This window comes from Hydra vulgaris, chromosome 09, assembly GCF_038396675.1.
Source record: "Hydra vulgaris chromosome 09, alternate assembly HydraT2T_AEP".
Classification (NCBI taxonomy): domain Eukaryota; kingdom Metazoa; phylum Cnidaria; class Hydrozoa; order Anthoathecata; family Hydridae; genus Hydra; species Hydra vulgaris.
Window position 1 is genome coordinate 61,897,683 of NC_088928.1, and position 21,848 is coordinate 61,919,530.

At 26.1% G+C, this 21,848-nt stretch overlaps 1 protein-coding gene across 2 annotated transcripts in view; it reads left to right on the forward strand.

Annotated features, from left to right (window-relative positions):
* Positions 1-12,548: 12,548 nt before the first annotated feature.
* Positions 12,549-21,848, forward strand: part of LOC100213266 (hepatoma-derived growth factor-related protein 2) — a 38,886-nt gene continuing 29,586 nt past the window's right edge. The window contains exons 1-4 of one of the 2 annotated variants that reach the window (XM_065806274.1): positions 12,549-13,137; positions 13,218-13,291; positions 20,074-20,220; positions 20,605-20,674. In XM_065806274.1, the coding sequence (XP_065662346.1) occupies positions 13,060-13,137; positions 13,218-13,291; positions 20,074-20,220; positions 20,605-20,674 (369 nt within the window). In that variant the 5' untranslated portion in view covers positions 12,549-13,059. Of the gene's footprint in view, positions 13,138-13,217; positions 13,292-20,073; positions 20,221-20,604; positions 20,675-21,848 lie in introns of those variants that run through there. The other variant, XM_065806275.1, reaches the window with a different exon arrangement.

Genomic DNA, 21,848 nt, shown 5'->3' on the forward strand with positions numbered 1-21,848 from the left:
TTTATCTTATATTATTATAATATATTATTATTTTTACTATTGTTATTGTTATTACTATTATTATCAAAACTATTGTAAAAATAATTGACAGAAAATAAATAGCTTGTTGTTGCTGTGAATCAGTGATAAAAAACAAAAACATTATTTGCTGATTTTTCGTCCACCAATAACATGCAAAATAGACATTTGCAGACTTGAGAAGAAAAATAATTATCAATGAAAACTCGTAAGAAGCATGTTAAATTTATTACAGTTTTAACTCATAATTTTGTCTGTATACAGACTTGCATAGAGTAATTTCTTTTTTATATATATATTAGGTTGAGCAGCTCAAGTTTTATGTGCTGAATGCTGGCTCATTCTGGCAGCATACGTCAACTTATCAGCAGATACCTGTTTGCGCAAATCCATAGTTTTTCGACACTTGCAATCACTTAGTTCTATAAATGATTTTGATGGTCGTCCAGGTTTCTGTCGAATGTTTATTGACCAATAAGGTAGCTCGATGTTTGATTTGAGCCATTGTTTATTGTTTTTTATAAAACTTTCTTGTTTATAACTTGCAGCTATCTTTTCTTGAAATCGCTCTTAAAAAATTTTAAAATTCTTGTTATGGTACTTTTTTGATCTATTGAATATTTCATAACTGTTTTAAACAACGAAAACTTTTCATCAAATTTTTTACCTTCACAATCTTTCATTATTTCATATAACTCTCTTCTAGTGAACAACTTTTTGACTTCTATCGAATCTACATGATAATTAATAAAATAAGTAATACATAGTGGTGTGTCCTTAATGAACGACAAATAAAATATACTTTTTTGTTTGAGATTTTATAGTTTAATAGTTTAATATATTAGATACAATTTAAGATTTACGTAGTTTGGTTAAGTTTGTACAAAAATATTTAAAAATTAGACAACAAGAATTTATTTTATAGCTATTTCAAGACTTTTTACGAGGTTGTTTATATTACGAAATGGTTTACACACTATTTTTGAAGCGTTAAAATAAAAAGTGGCGGACGTTGGCGGATACTTTTACAAAAGTATCTGATTGTTTACAGCCTATAGTTATTGCTCGTAAAAAAATTAAAACTCGACAAGACCATACTTGTTAACAAAAACATTATTATCTTATAATTTTATATGAAAATTAAAACTCAAATAGTCCATCATAAAAACGCTTTATATTATGCACAATAACGACAGAAATTTAATGTAAGTTTATTTTAAAATATGTCATACTTTCCTCTGCCATAATTAGCCGTTTATTTTTTTTAAACTGAACAATATCATAATAATAGCTGCAATAGCAAATGTCACAAATTTTTGAATTTTTTTTCCCACGAAATTTCAAATAACAACGCCACGTTCTGAACAAAAATACGACAAAATGAAAAATCGAGAAGAATTTTCTGTTATATAATCTAATGAAGCAATCTCAATGTAACTAAGACATGATACTTGTTTTTCCGAACACAAATATAAGTTTTTTCAATTACAATATATGTAAGTTTTTTCATCAAAAACTATGACATATTTGGTATGTATGGAAAGATTATTTTAACCACTAATATAATCTGGTAAAAGTTATGCGACTATATCAAATCGTCAAGCGTAGTTTTATTTAGAAAAGATGTAGTTTTCAACATAAAGTACCTTTGGGCTCGGCTATAGATAAGTCTATGGATTTGATTTTGTTATAAAAGCACGTATCAGTGTTTGTTTTCAATGAATTTAACTTAACATTTATAATCAGACATTATTTGAGAAAATTATCTATAAAAACTATTTTTTAATGAAAATTGAAGTTATTATTTTCAATACCACACCTAAATGAGTATGTTTAACAATAATGTCACGTTAGATTCAGATAAACTATGGTATTGTTAATTTTTCTACCAAAGTTGATTTGGCATAAATAATCATAACTTTTAGCCCCATTCGAAAAACTGTTTTTGGTATTTAGTATCATTTTTTGAAATACTCGGGACTTATTCGGCCGTCTTGAAAAAATAATTCATTCCATTCAGTAAACAATTAAAAAATAAAAATGCGTCAACAATTAAAACAATTAAATGCGTAAACAATTAAAAAACAGAGGCGGTAAACTTTATAAACAAGTTACTTTCATTTTCATACTCGTTTCGTTTTTATATCAGTAGTAAACTTTAATTGATATTTGGCTTCTTTTATTTTTATAACAATAATTTAAAAGCAACTTAAGATACTTTTAACTTATTGTTATAAAAACAATTATATCTTTGAACGCTAAGTCGATAGAAATAGCTATTATGGCTTCCGTAATGTATTAAGATAAATGCTTTTTGTTGTTTGCACAGCGCAATATGAAATATGTATTACATAGTTCATTCCAACTACTTTTAAAAGTAGCATATTTTTTATGAATATACCAACACAAATGTATTAATTTGTAATTAGGTTTATAAGTTATGTCAAAAAAACACTTCAAGATAGCTTTATTATTATATGGATATATCTCCTGCAAAACTAACGGACGCTTCATATTTTGCCATTATTTACTAATTCTTTGTTTGCATAAATTAAGTACCAATAAATAAAAAGTTGTTCGGTTTGCCACTAACAACCAATCGGATTTGTTTAAAATTATCGGCTTTTTTTTTTACGAGTTTGTTTGTTCTATGCCATAGTTGCATGAGATTATCTAGCTTGAAAATAATAAAGTTATTAAGATTTTTATGCAAACTTGATTTTTTGACTTTTGATCGATTTTGTCATACAAATAATCCACTGTGCGTTGGTGCTTTCACGTTTTCTCATCACACTCAGTATATAATTAATTAAAAATGACCTGTCTAAAACCCCAACTAATCAAAGGTTACCTAGAACGTGGTGCTTTCCTTCATTAATATTAAACTTCTTATGTATAAAATTCGTTGATTATTGTAATAAATAAATAGAAATCGAAGAACTTTTAGTATTCAGCTGCAGTCTCGCTAGATGAAAATCTTGTTCATCCAAAAGTTTATTAGCTTTCGGACACCAGACGTTCAGCTCAGATTGCCGCTATAAAACTAATTGCAAAACGACCACGGGAAATTACTGCTGCTCTAAAGCTGTTGCTTTACCTTCAATTTTTTGAAAAGCAAATGATGATAACAGAATCGCAATGAACCTAGATATGCTGTTTTTTCCATGAGTTCTCCGAACATAAGCTTGAAGTAAATAACTTTAACGTTGAGCTTTTTCATCCTTTTCAACAAATTTAATTTAAAATTGGAATTCTCAAAACTCTTTTGTTAAAAACCGTTAAAAATTAAAGCTTGAAATAGAAGACAGCATTAATAAAGATATATATATATATATATATATATATATATATATATATATATATATATATATATATATATATATATATATATATATATATATATATATATATATATATGTATATATATATATATATATATATATATATATATATATATATATATATATATATATATATATATATATATATATATATATATATATATATATAAAAGATAACCATATATATCAAAGCAATCAGAACAGCAGGTATTCCCAAAAGAGGTACTGTTAAAAAATCTTACTGATTAGCTTGATTGTCAATTATTAAATTTAAAAAACCACAAGCTAATTAATCAATCAAAAACCAACTATAGTGGTAAATGATCGTGGCCGACAACACAGGTTTCAAAGTAGAGGGGCACAATTGTCAATTTCTAATAAAAGTCCTCTCTATCTTGAATTTTCTCAATTAAAAAAAAAAAAAAGGCCTTTAGAAAAAAAGTGGAAGGAGGCACATGCCCCCCGGTGTTGTTAGCCCTGATGAGCACTGATTAACATGCGCAATCTATGCAATAAAATTGCTGACTTCCAACATTTTTATCAATTGTACAACCCTGAGTTTCATGGACATACCACCTGAATTTTATGAATTAAAAATCATCTGTGCAGACTTAGATCTCAATGATCAGGCATTCAGAGTTATTGGTTATTATCGTAGTTGTTTATGTGAAAAAAAAGCTATCGACTATATGAAAACATGGGTTAAATGTTATTGTATGTTGTTTTCCCTGTTAGAGCTGTGGTCATTATATCATTATGTGGTCACTATTATTATGGTCTAGATAGTGTTATCTGTAACTTATTTTTACGTTTTTTACAATCAATCGCCAAAATAGTATCTTAGATCTCATTTTGAGCACTTCTACATTTATCAAGGTTTTTGCATCAAACCACTTATTGGAAACTAGTGACCATTTTTTAATTTTATTTTCTTATAATTTGAGTTGCTCACATCAAAGATGACCATAAATTAACACATAAAATACACTCATCTAGTTTTGTTAAAAGCTTAATAAACGACAAATCAAATGCATGGAAGAGATTAAAAATATCTGGTCAATCGCCTCAAAATGTTCTCATGTCATTAAAACATATCATGCAGCAAAAGAACTTAAGATAATATGTAAATTCAATCATAGTTTCTTTAATTTTGTAAATAATTTAAAACGAATTGTAAACTGACTGAGATTCGTCGATCTGATCTCGATTGACTAAGATTCATCAATCGTCGATCTGATCTGAAGTGACTATTCAGATTCGTCAATCCCTTTCACAAAATAAAAAAGAAATATTTGATATTGACTGACTATGGCTATATATGACTTTTTCGAAAGTGTTTATACCATTGATAAAGGTTCATCACCAAATTTTATGAATTGTGTTCATGTAAGTACAACTTGTCTGTCATCGATAAACTTCTCTCCATCTAATGTAGAAAAGCATTAAGATCGCTTAAACATACTACATCTACTCGTCCAGATGGCATTCTAAATAATCTATTAAAACTATGTGCTAAAAATTTAGCAGTGTTATTATGTCATTTGTTTGTTGCCTCATTTAAATATGGTATATTACCGTTATGCTGGAAAATAGCAAATTTCATTCCAATCCATAAAATGGGACCAACAGTCAGAGGTTAAAGAAGGGGGAACACAGAGGAACGCTGTTCCTCCTCAGCCAACAAATTACGAAATCGTTCCCCTTTTCTTAATTTTTTTTTGCAACCGTTCCACCGTTTCAGCGTTTTTAAGTTTCATTTTTTCGTCTATTAATTACGCAAAGCTTACTTTATTTCATTAATAAAAGTAGAAGATTGTTTTTATTTTTTCGCAGGAATTTATATTCAAGTTAAACAGTTCTTTTAATTTTTGGTTTAATATAAAACTATGCAAAGAAAAACTTTTATTTAATGAGATTAATCAAACTCTATAAATCGGTGTGGCTAAAGTTTTTGGTAATATTTTTTTGTCTAATAAGTGTTTATTTATTATTTTTAGTCAATTCTGCAGAAATTGCATGTCTATCCTCTTAATCGGCATTTTTTTTTTTGGATTCCTATTTATCCGACTATTTACTAAGATTTTGCCGTGACGGTGCCTCCGTTACGACTGGATCAAATAATGGCGTCTTAAAACAATTTAAGTAAAAGTTTCCATGGCTAGTTGTATGGCATTGCTTGAATCATCGTATTGTTCTGGCTGTAAGTGTTGCAATCAAAGCATGTGTTGCAATTAACCATTTTAAATACTTTATTGATACTCTTTATGCTCTGTAGAGCACTCAGTCTTCAAAAAATAAGAGATAGCTTTCTGCAGCAGCAGTTGAGATGAAAGTTTATTTTCTTAAGATTGGGCGAGTTTAAAGTACACGATGGGTTGCCTCATCATTTCAAACTGTAAAGGTTGTTTCACACAACTTTAAAGCTGTATATTTGCATTTCATAAATGCTTCAATTGATCCAAAGCGAGACTCAAAGTAGAAAGCCAAATTTAAAAGCATTGCACAGATAGCTTGTCATTTTTTTTAAAACCTTGTACTAATGTTTGACGCATTGGAAGTAATCATATCAACTTCCGAAGTTCTATAATTAAAAAATTTCACAATTGCAAAAGCACTTTACGTTATCTTTTATCTCGTTATCTTTTATTTTTAAAGAGATAAAATTTAAAAGAGGTCCCAAAGATTGCTACTGAAAATTATATTTGTCAAAATGTGAACATATCAGAAAAAAGAAATCAATCTTCAATTTATCAGGCCACCTTTGAAAGCTGCTAATAAATATTAGGTCACGCATAGAATCTGTTGATAAAAAGCACATCTTAACACAATCAGCACAATGCTTTGAACAATATTCATGGCCAAGATATGATCAAAATGAAATACAAATTTCCCAAGATTTTTTGAAAACTCTGCTAAAAGAATTATGCAACTTTTTTCTCGATGCTTTTTCTTTAAAAAAACAGGAGTTTTCTGATTTAAAGGACATGTTCTTGACATTTAAATGGTCAAGAACATGTACCTGTTTCTTTTAATAATTTTTTCCGAAGATTAGAGCAATTTATTTATACATTATTTTTTATCAATGATCATACCTGTGAGCTATGCAAAATATGAAAGAAGCTTTCTAACCAATGGAGTATACAAATGAATGAGCGAACTTTGGTACAAGAAAAGCTGATTGCGCGAAAGAACCACGTAGAAAAGAAAATAAATTAACTAAGATAAAATTATTTTGAAAAATGCTCATAACTCTTAGATAATATCAACTCTTGTACTCAATACTTATTTAATATCGAACATAATTATTTATTGTTTATATTATTACGTCTCTGCTTGTAAACCAAATTAGCTCATACCAAATTACTTTTCTCTAAAAAGTGTGGACGTAAATAGTTATTCATCACATCAAAATACAGCAAAAATGCATCTATAACAAAATTTGAATGACCTAATTTAGAAGGCGGATAGGCTATTTTGCATATCTTTGAACTTTTTAACACCGTTCTACTTGATTTCCTATTCTACTCTTACCCCTCCGAATAGTTGATCCAAGTAATTATAGGCCTATCTTCTTGATATCCACTTGTTGCTGTGTAATGGAAAGAATTATTATAATGAGCTAATAAATTATCTTTTACTCAAAAGCATTATCACTAAAAACCGACATGGTTTTATTCGTAGCACTTACACTAATATTCTTAAAAGTCTTCATGACTGTAGGATGATCACTTCATGACTGGACTTTAAATCTCCAGCGCAACATTCCTACTGACATAGTTTGTTTTGATTTTAAGAAAGCTTTTTATTCAATTTCACATTTTAAATTACTAATAAAACTACCCGCTTATGGAATAATTGGCAATCTTCTGAATTGGATTACCAATTTTTTACATTTTTTTTTTAACATTATATTTTGCCGTTTAATAAATATAACAGTTTCCATAAATTTACAATTAAGTTAATGGCCGGAGCAAGAAGAAGGCATCGATTTACCTTATCGCCGAGCACCGTGTTACAATTTATAATTTTTACAAAGTTGTTTCAAGAATATATAGCATAAAAAAAAATTTGAATGAATGTATACAAAAAATAAAGTAAGATATCGTTTAATACATAATATCATAAATAGATTGGGTAAAAGTAAAAGTGAATATATAATAACTTTATTTATTTATATACACACAAAAAATAAAAAGCGAGAAAATGTGATTTTTGATAATGGTTATTGTCAAAAAATGTTAACCTTTTTTTAATGATTACAAGGAATAGTTACTTTGTTTTTCAGTTTTTAAATTATATATCTGATCTATTTTTAAAAGAAAGACTTATAATAATATAAATCGAAATCTGTGTTTAATAAAAACTGTTTTGAATCAGTTTTGAACTGATGTAGAGATTTTTTTTTTCCGGAAACAATGTTTGGGAATCTTTTCCACTAAAGTGGTCCGCGATTCTGAGTTAAATAAGAATTTTGTTTAGAATAAGATTTTGGTATAACAAAGTTGTTTGCGGAAAATTTTGTAGCATATTTATGGTGTATTTCTTTAAAATAAGTTTCAAATATTTTTGGGGAGAGTTCATATTCTGTTTTATACATGAACTGTAGAACAAGATGGATATTAAGTTTAAAAATAATCAGGGCACCAATATGAAATCTGAAGTAGCTAAGTTAAACAATGTTTCTTCTCACACAATATCTGTAACAAGTGGTGTTCTAGGATGTACTGTATTCTTATTTTTCATCATTGATATCAGTGACATATATAAAGAGCTTAATATGCTACTTATGATATACGGGGATCTCAGTCAGACCTAACCACAGTTGTTATGAAGTCACTATATTATTACTTTCGTAATAATATAGTGACTTGATTATAATTCCAAGATCATGAATCTTGGAATTACAATCAATAGTCACCTGAAATTTGATCAGCATATTCATCTTATTGTACATAAAGCTACGTTGAGAGTATATCTAATTCTAAAAGTTTTTCAGTCACAAGATAGATCACTAATGGTAAAAGCCTACTGTACTTATGTAAGTTCTTCAACATCTATATCTAATTCTAGATTTTCGTCAACGTTGTCAACATTTAAATATAGTTCATATAAGTCATTAATTTCGTCTGATCTCATATCAAATGAGTTTTCTCTATTATTATAAACTGCTAACAAACTTTTAACCTTTTCTGGTTTCCGCTGGGTTTCTTACTTTTTAATCTTTCAGTAAATGGATTGAACTAATTAGAGGATCATATTTATGTATACCTCAAATAAAAATGTCCAACAAGTTTGTTTCTCTATTTTTTTATCCTTGCATGATGTTCACGTTCAAATTTATAAATTCTGTGTCAAGATTTAGGTGCTTCCTCTACAATTAAACCAAGTGTAACTAGTGAATCAATAACAACTTCCCCAGCTTTTGCTAATACTTTTAATACTAATACGAATGGAAGCTGGGACCTTGAACCAATTATATGTCTCTAACAACATCTCATACGTATCATTGCAGTATTTATCAATTTTTCGGGATCAATTGCGTCCTTGCAATTGATTGCAACTAGAATGTTATGTAAACTGATAAAAATTTCTTCATTAAATTCTAAAACTTTGCAGAGTAATAGAAGTTCAGAAAAAGCTTGTTGACATAAATTTTTGGTATTACTAGTTCCTGATCCGCCAGCTCTTGGTTCATCATCTCTCCAACCAAATTCTTCAAAAATCCTATCGCGAATAACTATTTTTCTCATTAAATATTGATCTTTTAAAACCTTTTTTACTTTCCAAGTTTTTATTTTAACTTTATATAGAATATGTAAAATAACTTCAAAAAACCTTTCAAAGCATGTAGTAGTGAAATGCCATAGCACAATGCCTGCCCATCTGTAACAAATCCTTTCTTAAAGGTTTTTCGATCGCTCATCATGTTAAGTGTGGCGAGACAAGTCGGATAACATTGTGACGAAGAAGTGTCCATGATATAAACTAAGATTTTTTCATTAATCATTGAAAGGACAAAACTATAGTTAATAAAAACTTATGTTCTGGAACTTATATCCTAGAATATTAACTTTGGCAGGAAATAAATTAGGAATTTCTTTTTCAATTTCCTGCTTAATTTTTAATACTGCTTCTTTATTTTTCTTTATATACTCCAGCATATTTGGTCTACAGAATCTAATACTCTGAGACATTATGTTATTTCATAAAAAAATTTTTGAATCTGATTGTACATATTGTCGAAGAGTTAATGTTTTCGATTGGTCCGAATCTTAAAAGGTTATTTTGATTAGAAATATTAAAATATTGATAGTATTTTTGTGTGACTACTAATTAGTATTTCGGTATTAATTCATCAAAGTATTTTTTTATAATTCAAATGATTCAAAATTTCTTTTTCCTGTAGTTTCACAAACCTCTTGGTTGTGTAATCCATAAGATCCTGTAGTTTAACTTCGATCTTTGTTTCATTCACTTTAATGGATGTGTTTAAAGGTGAGCACTTGTTTTTTATTTCAAAAATTACTCCATGAGATGGAAATCTACGTGGTGCTTTTTTGTGAGTATTTTCATAAACACTTTTTAAAATTTTTTTATCCGAGAAATATGAAAATGCTTCTTTAGGCGTCATTTTATCTTGCAACGTGGTTAGCTGAGTGTAAAGCAATAACGATTCATGTCGCCTCTTTATAACAACACTAGTTAATTTAAGTCACGTTTATTAAATGCTGTTCTTTGTGCCAATGACAATATTTTTTCAACGAATTTTGTTTTTGAATCAAATGCTATATTTGATTCAAAAACAGAACCTGATTTCTACGTCATAAACATACTTTGCAAGAACCTGATTTCTACGTCATGAACATACTTTGCAAGAATGAGTTTTAATCTTCTTTTTAATAAGTTTATTTTGTCTTCCCCTGACTTAAATCCTTGTAATAAAGCATTTAAACCCACTATTTGCATTATCAAAAGTTCTTTTCGAAACCTGAAAACATTGCACTATTTATCTTAAATTGATTTCCTTCACAATAATGAACTTACAAAGTAAAAAAAAACTTTTTAACAACATTTAGAGATTTATGTAGTTTTAAACCATTTTAAAATTTCATGATCGCAGACGGATGATCGCAGCCACACTTTTCAGGGTAGTTAGTAGACACTATAGACTGAAAATATCAAAATATAAAAAAGGTACAAATTGGAAAAATTTTTTAATTCTTTAATAAAGTTAAAATTTAGTACTTTTGTGATGTGTTTTTTACTTTCAATACTAAAAATTATAGTAAAAACTTTTTCAAAAAATTTTTTTTTTTTTATTTTTAACAGTTTATATTATAACCTTTCCAAAGATGTGTATATTGCCATTTTTTCAAATATCTATATATTAAAAAAATAACTATTACTAAAACTCAGCATCTTGAGGATATTTATCAAAATTTCTTTAAGAACCTAACTTCAAGAAGCCACCACCATTGAGCCTGTCACATTTAGAATTTCACAAGTTGAAAAATTCTTAGTGAGGGTGTTAGTAACAAAACCCACTGACAGACATAATGTTTAAAGTAAGTCACTTTTTTGATTTTTGGCCATGTGATTTCCTGCTGTACATTATATGTAGCTGGTGCTATATATATATATATATATATATATATATATATATATATATATATATATATATATATATATATATATATATATATATATATATATATATATATATATATATATATATATATATATATATATATATATATATATATAAATATATATATATATATATATATATATATATATATATATATATATATATATATATATATATATATATATATATATATATATATATATATATTTATATATATATATATATATATATATATATATATATATTATATATATATATATATATATATATATATATATATATATATATATATATATAAAGCACCAGCTACATATAATGTACAGCATATATGTAGCTGGTGTATATATATATATATATATATATATATATATATATATATATATATATATATATATATATATATATATATATTATATATATATATATATATATATATATATTGTACTGAAGTTGACTCTCTGTACACTTTAGTTAAAATAATAATTTTACGCATGTTTGCTTTAAATGAATAAACTTCAGCGTTTAAATAAGTTAATTAGGTTTTAGGTTATTAAAATGTATTAAAAGAATTAGAATTTACTAATATAATTACTTGTGTCAAATAAATCTATAATGTTTCTAGTAAATCGATAAGAGATAGCATAATCGGACAATAACTAGTTAGGCTGCATAATCAATAAGTATGTTCAGAGAATCTACTTACATTTAATGCTAATTCCTTTACTAAGCTACGTGATCTACTATGGTTACACAAGACGACTTAGGTCTTCTTAAAGTTTCCTTAACAGAAATAAAAAAAAAAAAGTTATCGGACTTGATAAACAAAATGGAACCTTGAATTAAATCTTGAGACACCTTTATGGTTATTAGTAAATAAGATATTATTATTAAACCAATGAAGATTGCTCATCAAGCTGAAAACTACAATTGATGAAAAAAAATGAGTACATAGGAGTACATTTATGTCAAAAGGTTAGCATGCTGCTTAAGCCTACCAAAGTTCAACAAATTTAACAAAATGAGGCTGTTAGAACAGATTAAAAAAAAATGAAGTAAAAGTTCTTTGAAGTAATTCTGCTTTATCCTTGGGTGAATTATTAAAGTCTATTTAATTAATAAATAACAAGTCTCAAATAAGACCGTTTTAAAAAAACGCACTGTTTTTTCTTCGAGTTGCAATTCTAAACAGAATTAACAAATGACATTAAATTTTATTTCATACTATTTAGCCATAAAAGGTGGTTTTTATATTTAAACAAAATAAACAAAATATTAGAGTTTCCACCCTAAAATTCAAACTTGGTATTTATAGTTTTTCAAAACAAACAAACGTAAATTTTAAAAACACATTTTTATCTGTAATACCCTATAATATTGGTTGCTAGAGATAGCAGAAAATAGATAAATAAAATCTAAATTTAGTGAAATTTGTTACTATTTAGTTTTTTTAGTATTTGATACTATTACTCTTCTAAAGCGCTGAGGTTAAAACAGCAAGAACTCTTGTTGCGAAGACATTGGATGTTTTCAAAAAATTGCGCGGAATAGGACAATTTCAAATTCGGGTGCACTTGAAGGCGACATTTCAAAGAAACGTTTTTAAACATATAACTCCTCTGGTGATAAAAATATTCTAAATAATTATTATAATTAGTTTTGCATCAAGATTTATTTAATCTCTCACAGCTAAATTTACAGCTATATATGTATGAATTTGACGCAGTTGCTGTCATAAATACTTTAGCGAAGCATAATCAAAGTATTATCTGTGTTGTCTTTTAAAAATGTTACTTGCTAATTAGCTAACTAATGTATTTAATATGGCATTTAGATTAAATTATATGTTTTATTAAACTAAATAAAATAAACTGAAGCTTATGTGTATTTTATTTTTTACCTTTTAGTTATAAAACTAAAAGGTAAAAACTAAAATGTTACTTTGAAAGAGAAACGTTACTTTGAAAGATTAAGCTTTATCCAAATTCATTTATGAATATTATAATTTTATTAAAATGATATAGTATTTATAGAATACAAAAAGATCATTTAAAAATGGCAACAACAAAAGTATTCAATGTTGGTGATTTAGTTTGGGCAAAAATGAAAGGATACCCTCATTGGCCTGCGAGGGTTAGTGTTTATATTAGTGTTATTTAACTTAAACTATGCTATGGTTTTATAATAATTTGTTTATTATTTAATAATTTAAGATTGAGGAACCTAAACCAGGTCAAGTTATTCCGAAGAAAAAATACTCATTATTTTTTTATGGTACACATGAAACGTAAGTGATATATGTTATGATTTAGTTGATTATATCATTGCAAGTATAAAATACGATATGGTTAATAAAATTGCAAGTTTCTGTTTCTTGATATCCATGGAAAATGTAAATAACTGACAAGCAAACAATTTATGTGTTTTTATCATGTTAAAAATTTGAAGTTCATGTTTTATAAAGTTATTTTTTAAAGTGTTACATAATAAAATTCTTTAAAATAATTTGCATTTCATGTGAATAAATGTAAACTAATAATTTCAAATATAATCAAAATATGGTTTACCATGAAAGTTTCTAATATTTAATATCAATTTGAAAATTTAATTATTTAATTTAAAGCATATATATATATATATATATATATATATATATATATATATATATATATATATATATATATATATATATATATATATATATATATATATATATATATATATATATATGTATATGTAAAGGGTTCCCATATCTCCGGATTTGCTGGGAGATCTCTGATTTTAAGGCTAAAATTAAGGCACAGGGTATTTCAGAAAAAAACATTAAATCTTCTCTCTTTGCAGGTTTTTATTTAATTTTTATAAAAATTCAAAATTTAATACTTAATTTTTGAGTAGAACTTAAAGTGTAAAAACTATTAAATGTAAAACGTTTTTAGTCATTCTAGCAATTTATTGAAAAAGCTCAAACAACAAACCTTACACAATATTGAAAAATGCGCGCGCATTCAAACTTGCAATAATGAAAATTGTGACTGTTAAACAACATTAAGGTATAAAGTATTTTGGTTGCTACTACATTACACTATTCCTTGAATTTAAAGTTTAAAAAGTTAAAGATTTGCTGCACTTTCAATAATATTGTCTAAAAAATGTTTTCTAGTGAAGCCAAATTCAAAATTTTCTAAGCTGGATTATATATTTCTCTTTCTCACAAAGATAAACAAACTTCCTTATGTTAATCTTATTTAACTAATGCATCTTACAATAATAAGTCAAGATTATGTAAGTTGCATAACCTTTGACCTGTTAATAGTCCCAATACCAAGAGTTAAAAGCTTTCAGTTGGATGAAACTAAATAGTATCCCTATTTGGGATCAAGTTGAAGACTCGATTTTATTTGTAAATGAAAAAGCCCCTTTTTATGTTAATGAATCATTGTTCCATGACCAATTTTCTAACTTATGAGTTCTCTAATCTGTCATCAAACAAAGACTTATTATAAAAGATAGGCTCAACAAAAAAGTATAGTTGGTATACTTGGAATTATAGTTAAAAAGTGTACTTGGTATTATAGTTCTTGCTCTATTCTGACAAATGATTGGTTGATGACAGTTAAACTGATAACTGATGCAAGTGATTAGTTAGATACAAGTGAATTATGGTTACAAGATGACAATAGAGACAAGTTATATAATTGAGGATTAATTTATGGCTTGAATTTATATAGTTTTTATCTTTCATAAGTAAAACAGTATATTTTAATTTAGAATAACTTATTCTATATTCTATATTAAAATATACCATTTTAAAAGACTTAATTTATCAAGACTCAGTAATTGTAAAACAGCAATGAGAAAGGAATTATAATGCTGAACTGATATAAAAGCTGGGCAATGTAGTACAAGTCATTTCTGTATGCAATCACATGATAACAACACTTCACCCAGTTGGGTAAAATCATTAGGTATTATACAATGACAGGAAGTTTGTGTTTACAAGCTGTATACATCAATGGCTCAACTGGAAATATTGATTGGAATGATTTTACTTCCAAAAAATGCTGAGAAAAATTAGTGAAATTTTTCCTTTAGGTAAAAAAAGAAAACTCAGTTGATGGAAAATGGCTTGTACGATTGAATATTGGTATGTATCATTAAATTGATTCAGGTCTGTCACAATATGCAATATGATAATACATTACAATAAAAAAAATTATGTATGGTAACCCAAACTGTAACAAAGGTAATTGGAAAGCTTGGTGTAACTGAGGTAATTGGAAAGCTTGGTGTAACTGAAGTAATTGGAAAGCTTGGTGTAACTGAGGTAATTGGAAAGCTTGATGAAATTTTTGTTTTACTTGAACTACCACTTATTTTTTAATTACAAAATAATTTACAACTAAAATCGTTGTATATTATTTATTCTTTTAAATTAATATACAACGAAAATTGTTGTATGTTATATATTCTTTTTAATTTATATACAACAAAAATCGTTGTATATTATGTATTCTTTTAAATTTATATACAACGAAAATCGTTGTATATTATGTATTCTTTTAAATTAATATACAACGAAAATTGTTGTTTATTAATTTAAAAGAATACATAATCAAAAAAATAAGAATACATAATTAAAAAACACATTAACAAGGCTTGCTGAAAAACGGTATCTTAATTTGGAATATGAAGCAGCTCAGCTTTTCTTTACTTTTACTTATGCAAATGTTTTTGTTTGCTTGCAAATTTTAAAAATAATTCTTTTCAATAGTTATGCAGCTGAAGGTTTTTTATTTATAATAAAAACAATTAATAACTGAAATTTAATTTGCATTTCTTTAAAACTTTTAAAAGACATAAAAAAAAGCCATGCCAAAAAATTATAATACTTTCATGTTTTATAAAAGTATATTTTCACTGAGAAGAATTGAACAGACTTTTTTGAACATCATATATTGTAGTTGACAAGATTCTTATCTTGCATTTAAAAAATTTTTTAAGTTGTGCAAGCTGAAAAAGGTTATATTATATTAGGCAAGAATTACTAAAATAAAAAAGCTTGTAAAAATTTTGTTTCGTTAATTTTTTGTAACATTAAATCCTATTGAAATTATGATAAAACAGCTGTTTAAAAAAGCTCTGTTAATTTGACTGCAAGCCGCACCAGAATTAAATTATTTTTTGTGTGTTCTGTAAAAAAATTCCACCCACTATTTATTAGGACTTATATTAATTTTAAATAATTAAAATAACTTAGGTCATTGTTGGTAAAGTTATTATTCTACTACTGAGTTGAATGCTTCTTTTAAGTTAGACATTCTTCAGTAAATATAGATATGAACGTCAACATTAATTAAAATAAAAAATAATTTGTTGCACTCTGTGCGTATTACACAAAATACCTAGTTTGTACGCACAAGATATTTTAGTAATGCGAAAACTATTTTATTGAAGAATATTTGAACTGATAAAAAAATATGGTTTATGTAATGTTCAAGTTAAAAACCCAAACATTTTGTTGAGTGTTTCAAAAAATTTTAAAGTATTTTGAATTGATTAGTGGAAGTTTGCAACTCAAAATTAAATGTTTTTATATAACTTTTAAAAATGCTTCACAAATATTAACTAATTACTAAAATACAAATGAAAACTGCTAAAATGAATAAAAAAATAATTTAAAAAAAAATAAATTAATAATTGATAAAAATAATCTAAATTTAATTTGGACTTTGCTTTATATATATATATATCTTGTTCAAGCAAAAAAAGTTGCTTTTTTTGCTTGAACAGGATATAAAAATTTGCATTCCTTTAATGAGCCTTTTAATAAAATGAATTATTCAAGTCAAAAAATTATTTTAAAAATAAACAAAGAAAAATTGAATTAAGTCATTAGCTATGCAAGGTCATTCCACTCAAAACTAACTTTTTTTTTAATTCTTGTTAGTTGTTTAGGTTATTAAGCACTGTTATATTGCCATGAATTTTAAAAGTCTTATTTTATCTATTTTTGATATCTCTTGCAATAATTTTGGTTTTATATTTTAATTATAAAATACCTTTTTAATTTGTATAGTACAAAATATCTTTGTTATATTTATAAAATAAAAAAGAAAATATTAAATTCATTACCATACATGTTTATTGCAAACAATTGTTTTTCAAAAATTTTTACTTAATGCGACTTTTAAATTAGATTAAATTTTTATAAATCATTTAAAAGACTTAATAAAAGAATAAGGGTGAAGTAAATAAAGATATAAGGAGGGTAGCAATGTACTAGTAAAACAAACAAAATGGATGAGTTATAAACACCAGGCATGGTACGAAAGTCAAATACATTTTGTCCTTTGACATTAAAATATACGCCTAGCAAGTTTTCTCAGGAGATGGCGCAGTCACATGCTTTATATGACTTGGAAAATAAACAAACTATGAACTAGAAAGAGAAATAAAAACTAAAAAAAAATACAAAACTAAACTAAATGAATAAAAGTCTTATGTCTAATTTGTTCTAAATAAAAGTCAAATGATAAAAAAAATAAAAAATAAAACAGAAAAAATATAAACATTAAATTAATATGTTTTCATTTTGATTTAAAAGTGTTTCACAACTAAGAATTTAGAAAATAAGTTTCAAAGTTAGTTTAAACATAATTACTTCGAAAAAAAAATTTAGAACCTTGATATTTTCCAATGTCAACAAAACAAATAAAACATAGTAAAAGAAATATCCATTGTATGATTTGAAACATCATCCCATACCGATATAACTGTCCCGGCTTATAACTGATACAATTAATCACGCTACATCATTGGGCGATAGGAAAAATGATTAGCCTTAAACTATTTATTAAGACTTTTAAATAAAATTAAGTTAAACTATTAATTGAAATGCTTATAAGTTTTTATTTTATTTTTTATCTTTTATTTGTTTGATTATTCGTTAAGTTTGTTTCTCTTTTCAGTTTTTGATTTGTTCATTTTTAATTCCTATTCAAATTAGTTGTTTTTTTTTCAGTTATTTTTTTAAAAATATGCAATTTATTAATATATGCAAAAAGCCGTAGCATGTTGTCAAAAAAAAAGATTTTATAAAGCATGTGATCGCATAGATCTCATGAGAATGCTTGCCTATGTCACAGTATTCCAGACTTCCAGAAATCTAATGAATTTCTTAATGGCATACTTAATACGCCAAAAGTGGGTATTGAAAATGTTAAAGGAAGAGATAATAAATAATGAGTAATACAATTTGAATGAATAATATGAACTTCACAAAGATTTGTGAATAATTTACCTTGAGTGTTATTGTTATTTAAAGTAATGTTTATAATTGTATAGCTTTCAAACAGACACAGACACTATTGTAGCATAATGTTAAATGTATTTTGACATTTTTATTGTAATTATTATATGATATACATTTGTAATACAAATTGGCATGTGAATTAAATTTTTTATTCAAATGTTTTTGTGATTAAAAAAAGAAGCAAGAATACCAAACAGTTTTTAAAATGGGGAATCACAAATATGCAACAAAAAATATTATTTTTGTACTAACTCTATGGACCCATAAAATATGTGAATGAATTAGAAGGTAGAAAAATAATTCATTTAAAGTTGCTCTATGGAAAATATGTGAATGAATTAGAAGGTAGAAAAATAATTTATTTAAAGTTGCTCTATGGAAAATATGTGAATGAATTAGAAGGTAGAAAAATAATTCATTTAAAGTTGCTCTATGGAAAATATGTAAATGAATTAGAAGGTAGAAAAATAATTCACTTAAAGTTGCTCTTAGAACGAAAAAAAATTAATATCTGCACTTTTTCCACATACTTAAAGCTTATTAGAACCCTAACCCTGTTTGTTTATTTTGAAAAGAAAAAATCTGAAATTAGGATCTTCCTACTTTAAGAAAAATTTGTCTCTTTACTGTGACAATTTTTTTTCTTAAAGTCTTACTTTTAAATGTGTAGATATACCTAAGTGATTACTTAAACACATAACATTATTTCTAAGATAGATGACAATTTGCATGAAATTTCTTCCGGTGGTTTTTGAAATTTATGGCCATAACAAAGTTTCAACCCTCTTAAGACTATATTTATTTATAAAGAAAAAGAGGACCCAGAAAATGTGTCATAGAGAGCAAAGTTTGTCAGAAAAATTAACTCCATCTGTTATAGTTTTAAATTAAACTTTTTTTAAACGTTTTTAATACCAATTTTGGTGGATTATTAAATTATGACATAAATTAGCATGATAGCAAAGTTGTGGGGAATGGGGAGTCACAGAGTCACAGTTTTTGCTGCAAAGTATTAAAAGGCCTAATATATAAAACTTGCAAATGGCCGTGATCAAGTTGTCTAAATAAAAAACTTTTGTGGACAAACAAGATGGAAAATTGCTCTTGTCTCCTGGGAAGGCTTGCAATCCAAAAATGTGCGATCCCCAAACTTAACTTACCTAGTGTCAGAAGTACTGACATTTACGCTTACACGTCTATGTTTAAAATTACATTAATTACATTATGTATTTTTTATACTTTTGTTTTTTTTTTGTTTGTTTTTTTTGTTGTTTTTTTGTAAGAAAGTTTTGTGGTTTTTGAATTTGGTTTAAAAAAAAATTCTTATGCAATGCTGCTATAAAACATAGTTGCGCTTAGTTAGAGTACCTGCTTGAAAAAAGTTAATTTATACAATTGGTATAAAAAGTTTATTTTTCTTAGGAAACATGCATACTCAGTAGTTTAGTGGGCTGTCCTCAGTGTCAAATCCTAACATTTTTGTGGTTTCAAATCCACTGCTAAAAAAATATCACTTAATCTTGTTTCACTTAATTTGTATCACTTAATTTAACTTTTATTGCTTAATTTAATCTTGTTGCTTTTTTAAATTCAGAACAAAACAGTTAAAGCAAACGACTTATCAATGTTAAAAAATCAATCAAAAATCAAAAAAGTTCAAATGAGTATTGAGTTGCTCAATATGTGATATGATTAAAATGTTTTTAAATAAAACTATAAATATTTAAATCAATTTTTTTAATTATTTTTTTCAGAGCTTTCCTGGGTGCTGAGTGTCTATACTCTTATGAGGATTTTAAAAGTAAATATGGTAAACCAAATAAGAGAAGAGGTTTCCAAGAAGCACTTGAAGAAATTGTTTCAAATCCTACAGTTGTACATGAACAACAACCTGATGAAAGGTTTGTAAAGCTTTGATAGTAAATTAAAAACAATAAACCATAGCAAATTTGAACTTGGAATAACCAAAAAGTTTTATACTTGAAAAGTTTTTTTTTTTTTTAAGTTAACCAATACTTTGTTAATTATTAAAAACACTTTCTTTAAAAAAGTAAACTTTTAAAATAATCTTAACCAGCAAAATATATTTTTGAGAAGGTTGTAAAATAAAGGATCAAGTCAGGATCTTGTCTAAATAAAGAGGTTAATTAGAAGAACCAGCATCACTCTTTAGCTACTAAAATCTGTTTAGTTATTTAATTAGATTTATTATTTATTTGATCTGTACAGGTTAAGTGTTTTCAAATAATATCTTGATAATAAATAAATTTGATGATTTTGTTTAGTGAAAGTGATGATGAAAGCGAAAACTCACCTGAAGCTGAAATTGAAGTCAAAAAGAAAAAAGAAAAAAAGGTTATAAACATGTTAAGCTTTTATTTGCTGCTATTGTAATCCCATTTATTTACAGATTGATTTTTTTTATGGCATTATGGCAACATAGACATAGAGTTTCTGGTGTAGATATGAATTTATGTTCTTTTCAGGAGAAATTCATGATCAATCAAATAATGATCTAAATTAGTAAAGAATAATATTTATCTTTTACAAATTTACCTACTTGGGTAATGCATGGTAGTTCATCAAACATGGAGGGAACTATATTTTTATTCCACTTTTTTGTCTTTTTGGTCTCTCTTGATACTCATTAAATTTAAAAATTAATTTTATTTTATTTGAAAAAAAAATTGAAAATAGTTGTACTAACCTAACTGTAATATAACATTTATATTAGTGATGTACCAATTATACATTAGTGGCTGATCTGATGGATGGGAAAAGATCAATGCCGATACCAATGAATTTTTTAATTATTAAAATTTAAAAGAATATACGACTTTAAATCGTGTAAACTTTTTCATGGAATTGGAACTGGGAAACAAATACTTGGAATACTTGGACCCAAATCAGAGCCTTACCATTATTTTAAAAGATATTAGAAAAATTCAAAAAATCCAAAATGACCCAAATTTTCAAAATTTTACTTTTTTGTCATAATATGTTATAATTTAAAGGGTTATGTCCTTAAATTTTTAAAGATTTTTTCTAAATAAATAATAACTTTATACAACAATAAATTTATAGCAATGTTATTAATGTGTGCACATAGAAATCTGTGTATTAGAGTGATATCTATTACTATCTATCCTCTATATCTATTGAATATATAATTATCAATAATTGTCAATTTTATTGTTGTTTTTAGGTCAGTCTATAAAATAGAAAGAGTAAAAAGTTTTTAGATTACTTTGTTAATTTATAGTTCAATTGTTTATTTACATTTGTAATATGTCTAAGAGAAAACAAAATATAATAAACTGTTGGAGTCTGAGTTTAACTGGATACAAGTTTGTTCTGGTTATCAGTATTCTGCAATTTGCAAATTATGCCAAAAAACCCTTCCTGTCGGTGGAAGTGGAGCTGGACAAGTAAGAAGCCATGCAATTAGCAAACTTCACACATCAAGATTTAAAGAAAGAGAAGGGCAAACAGAATTTATTAAAGATGTAATTAAAAGCTTCAAAGATTA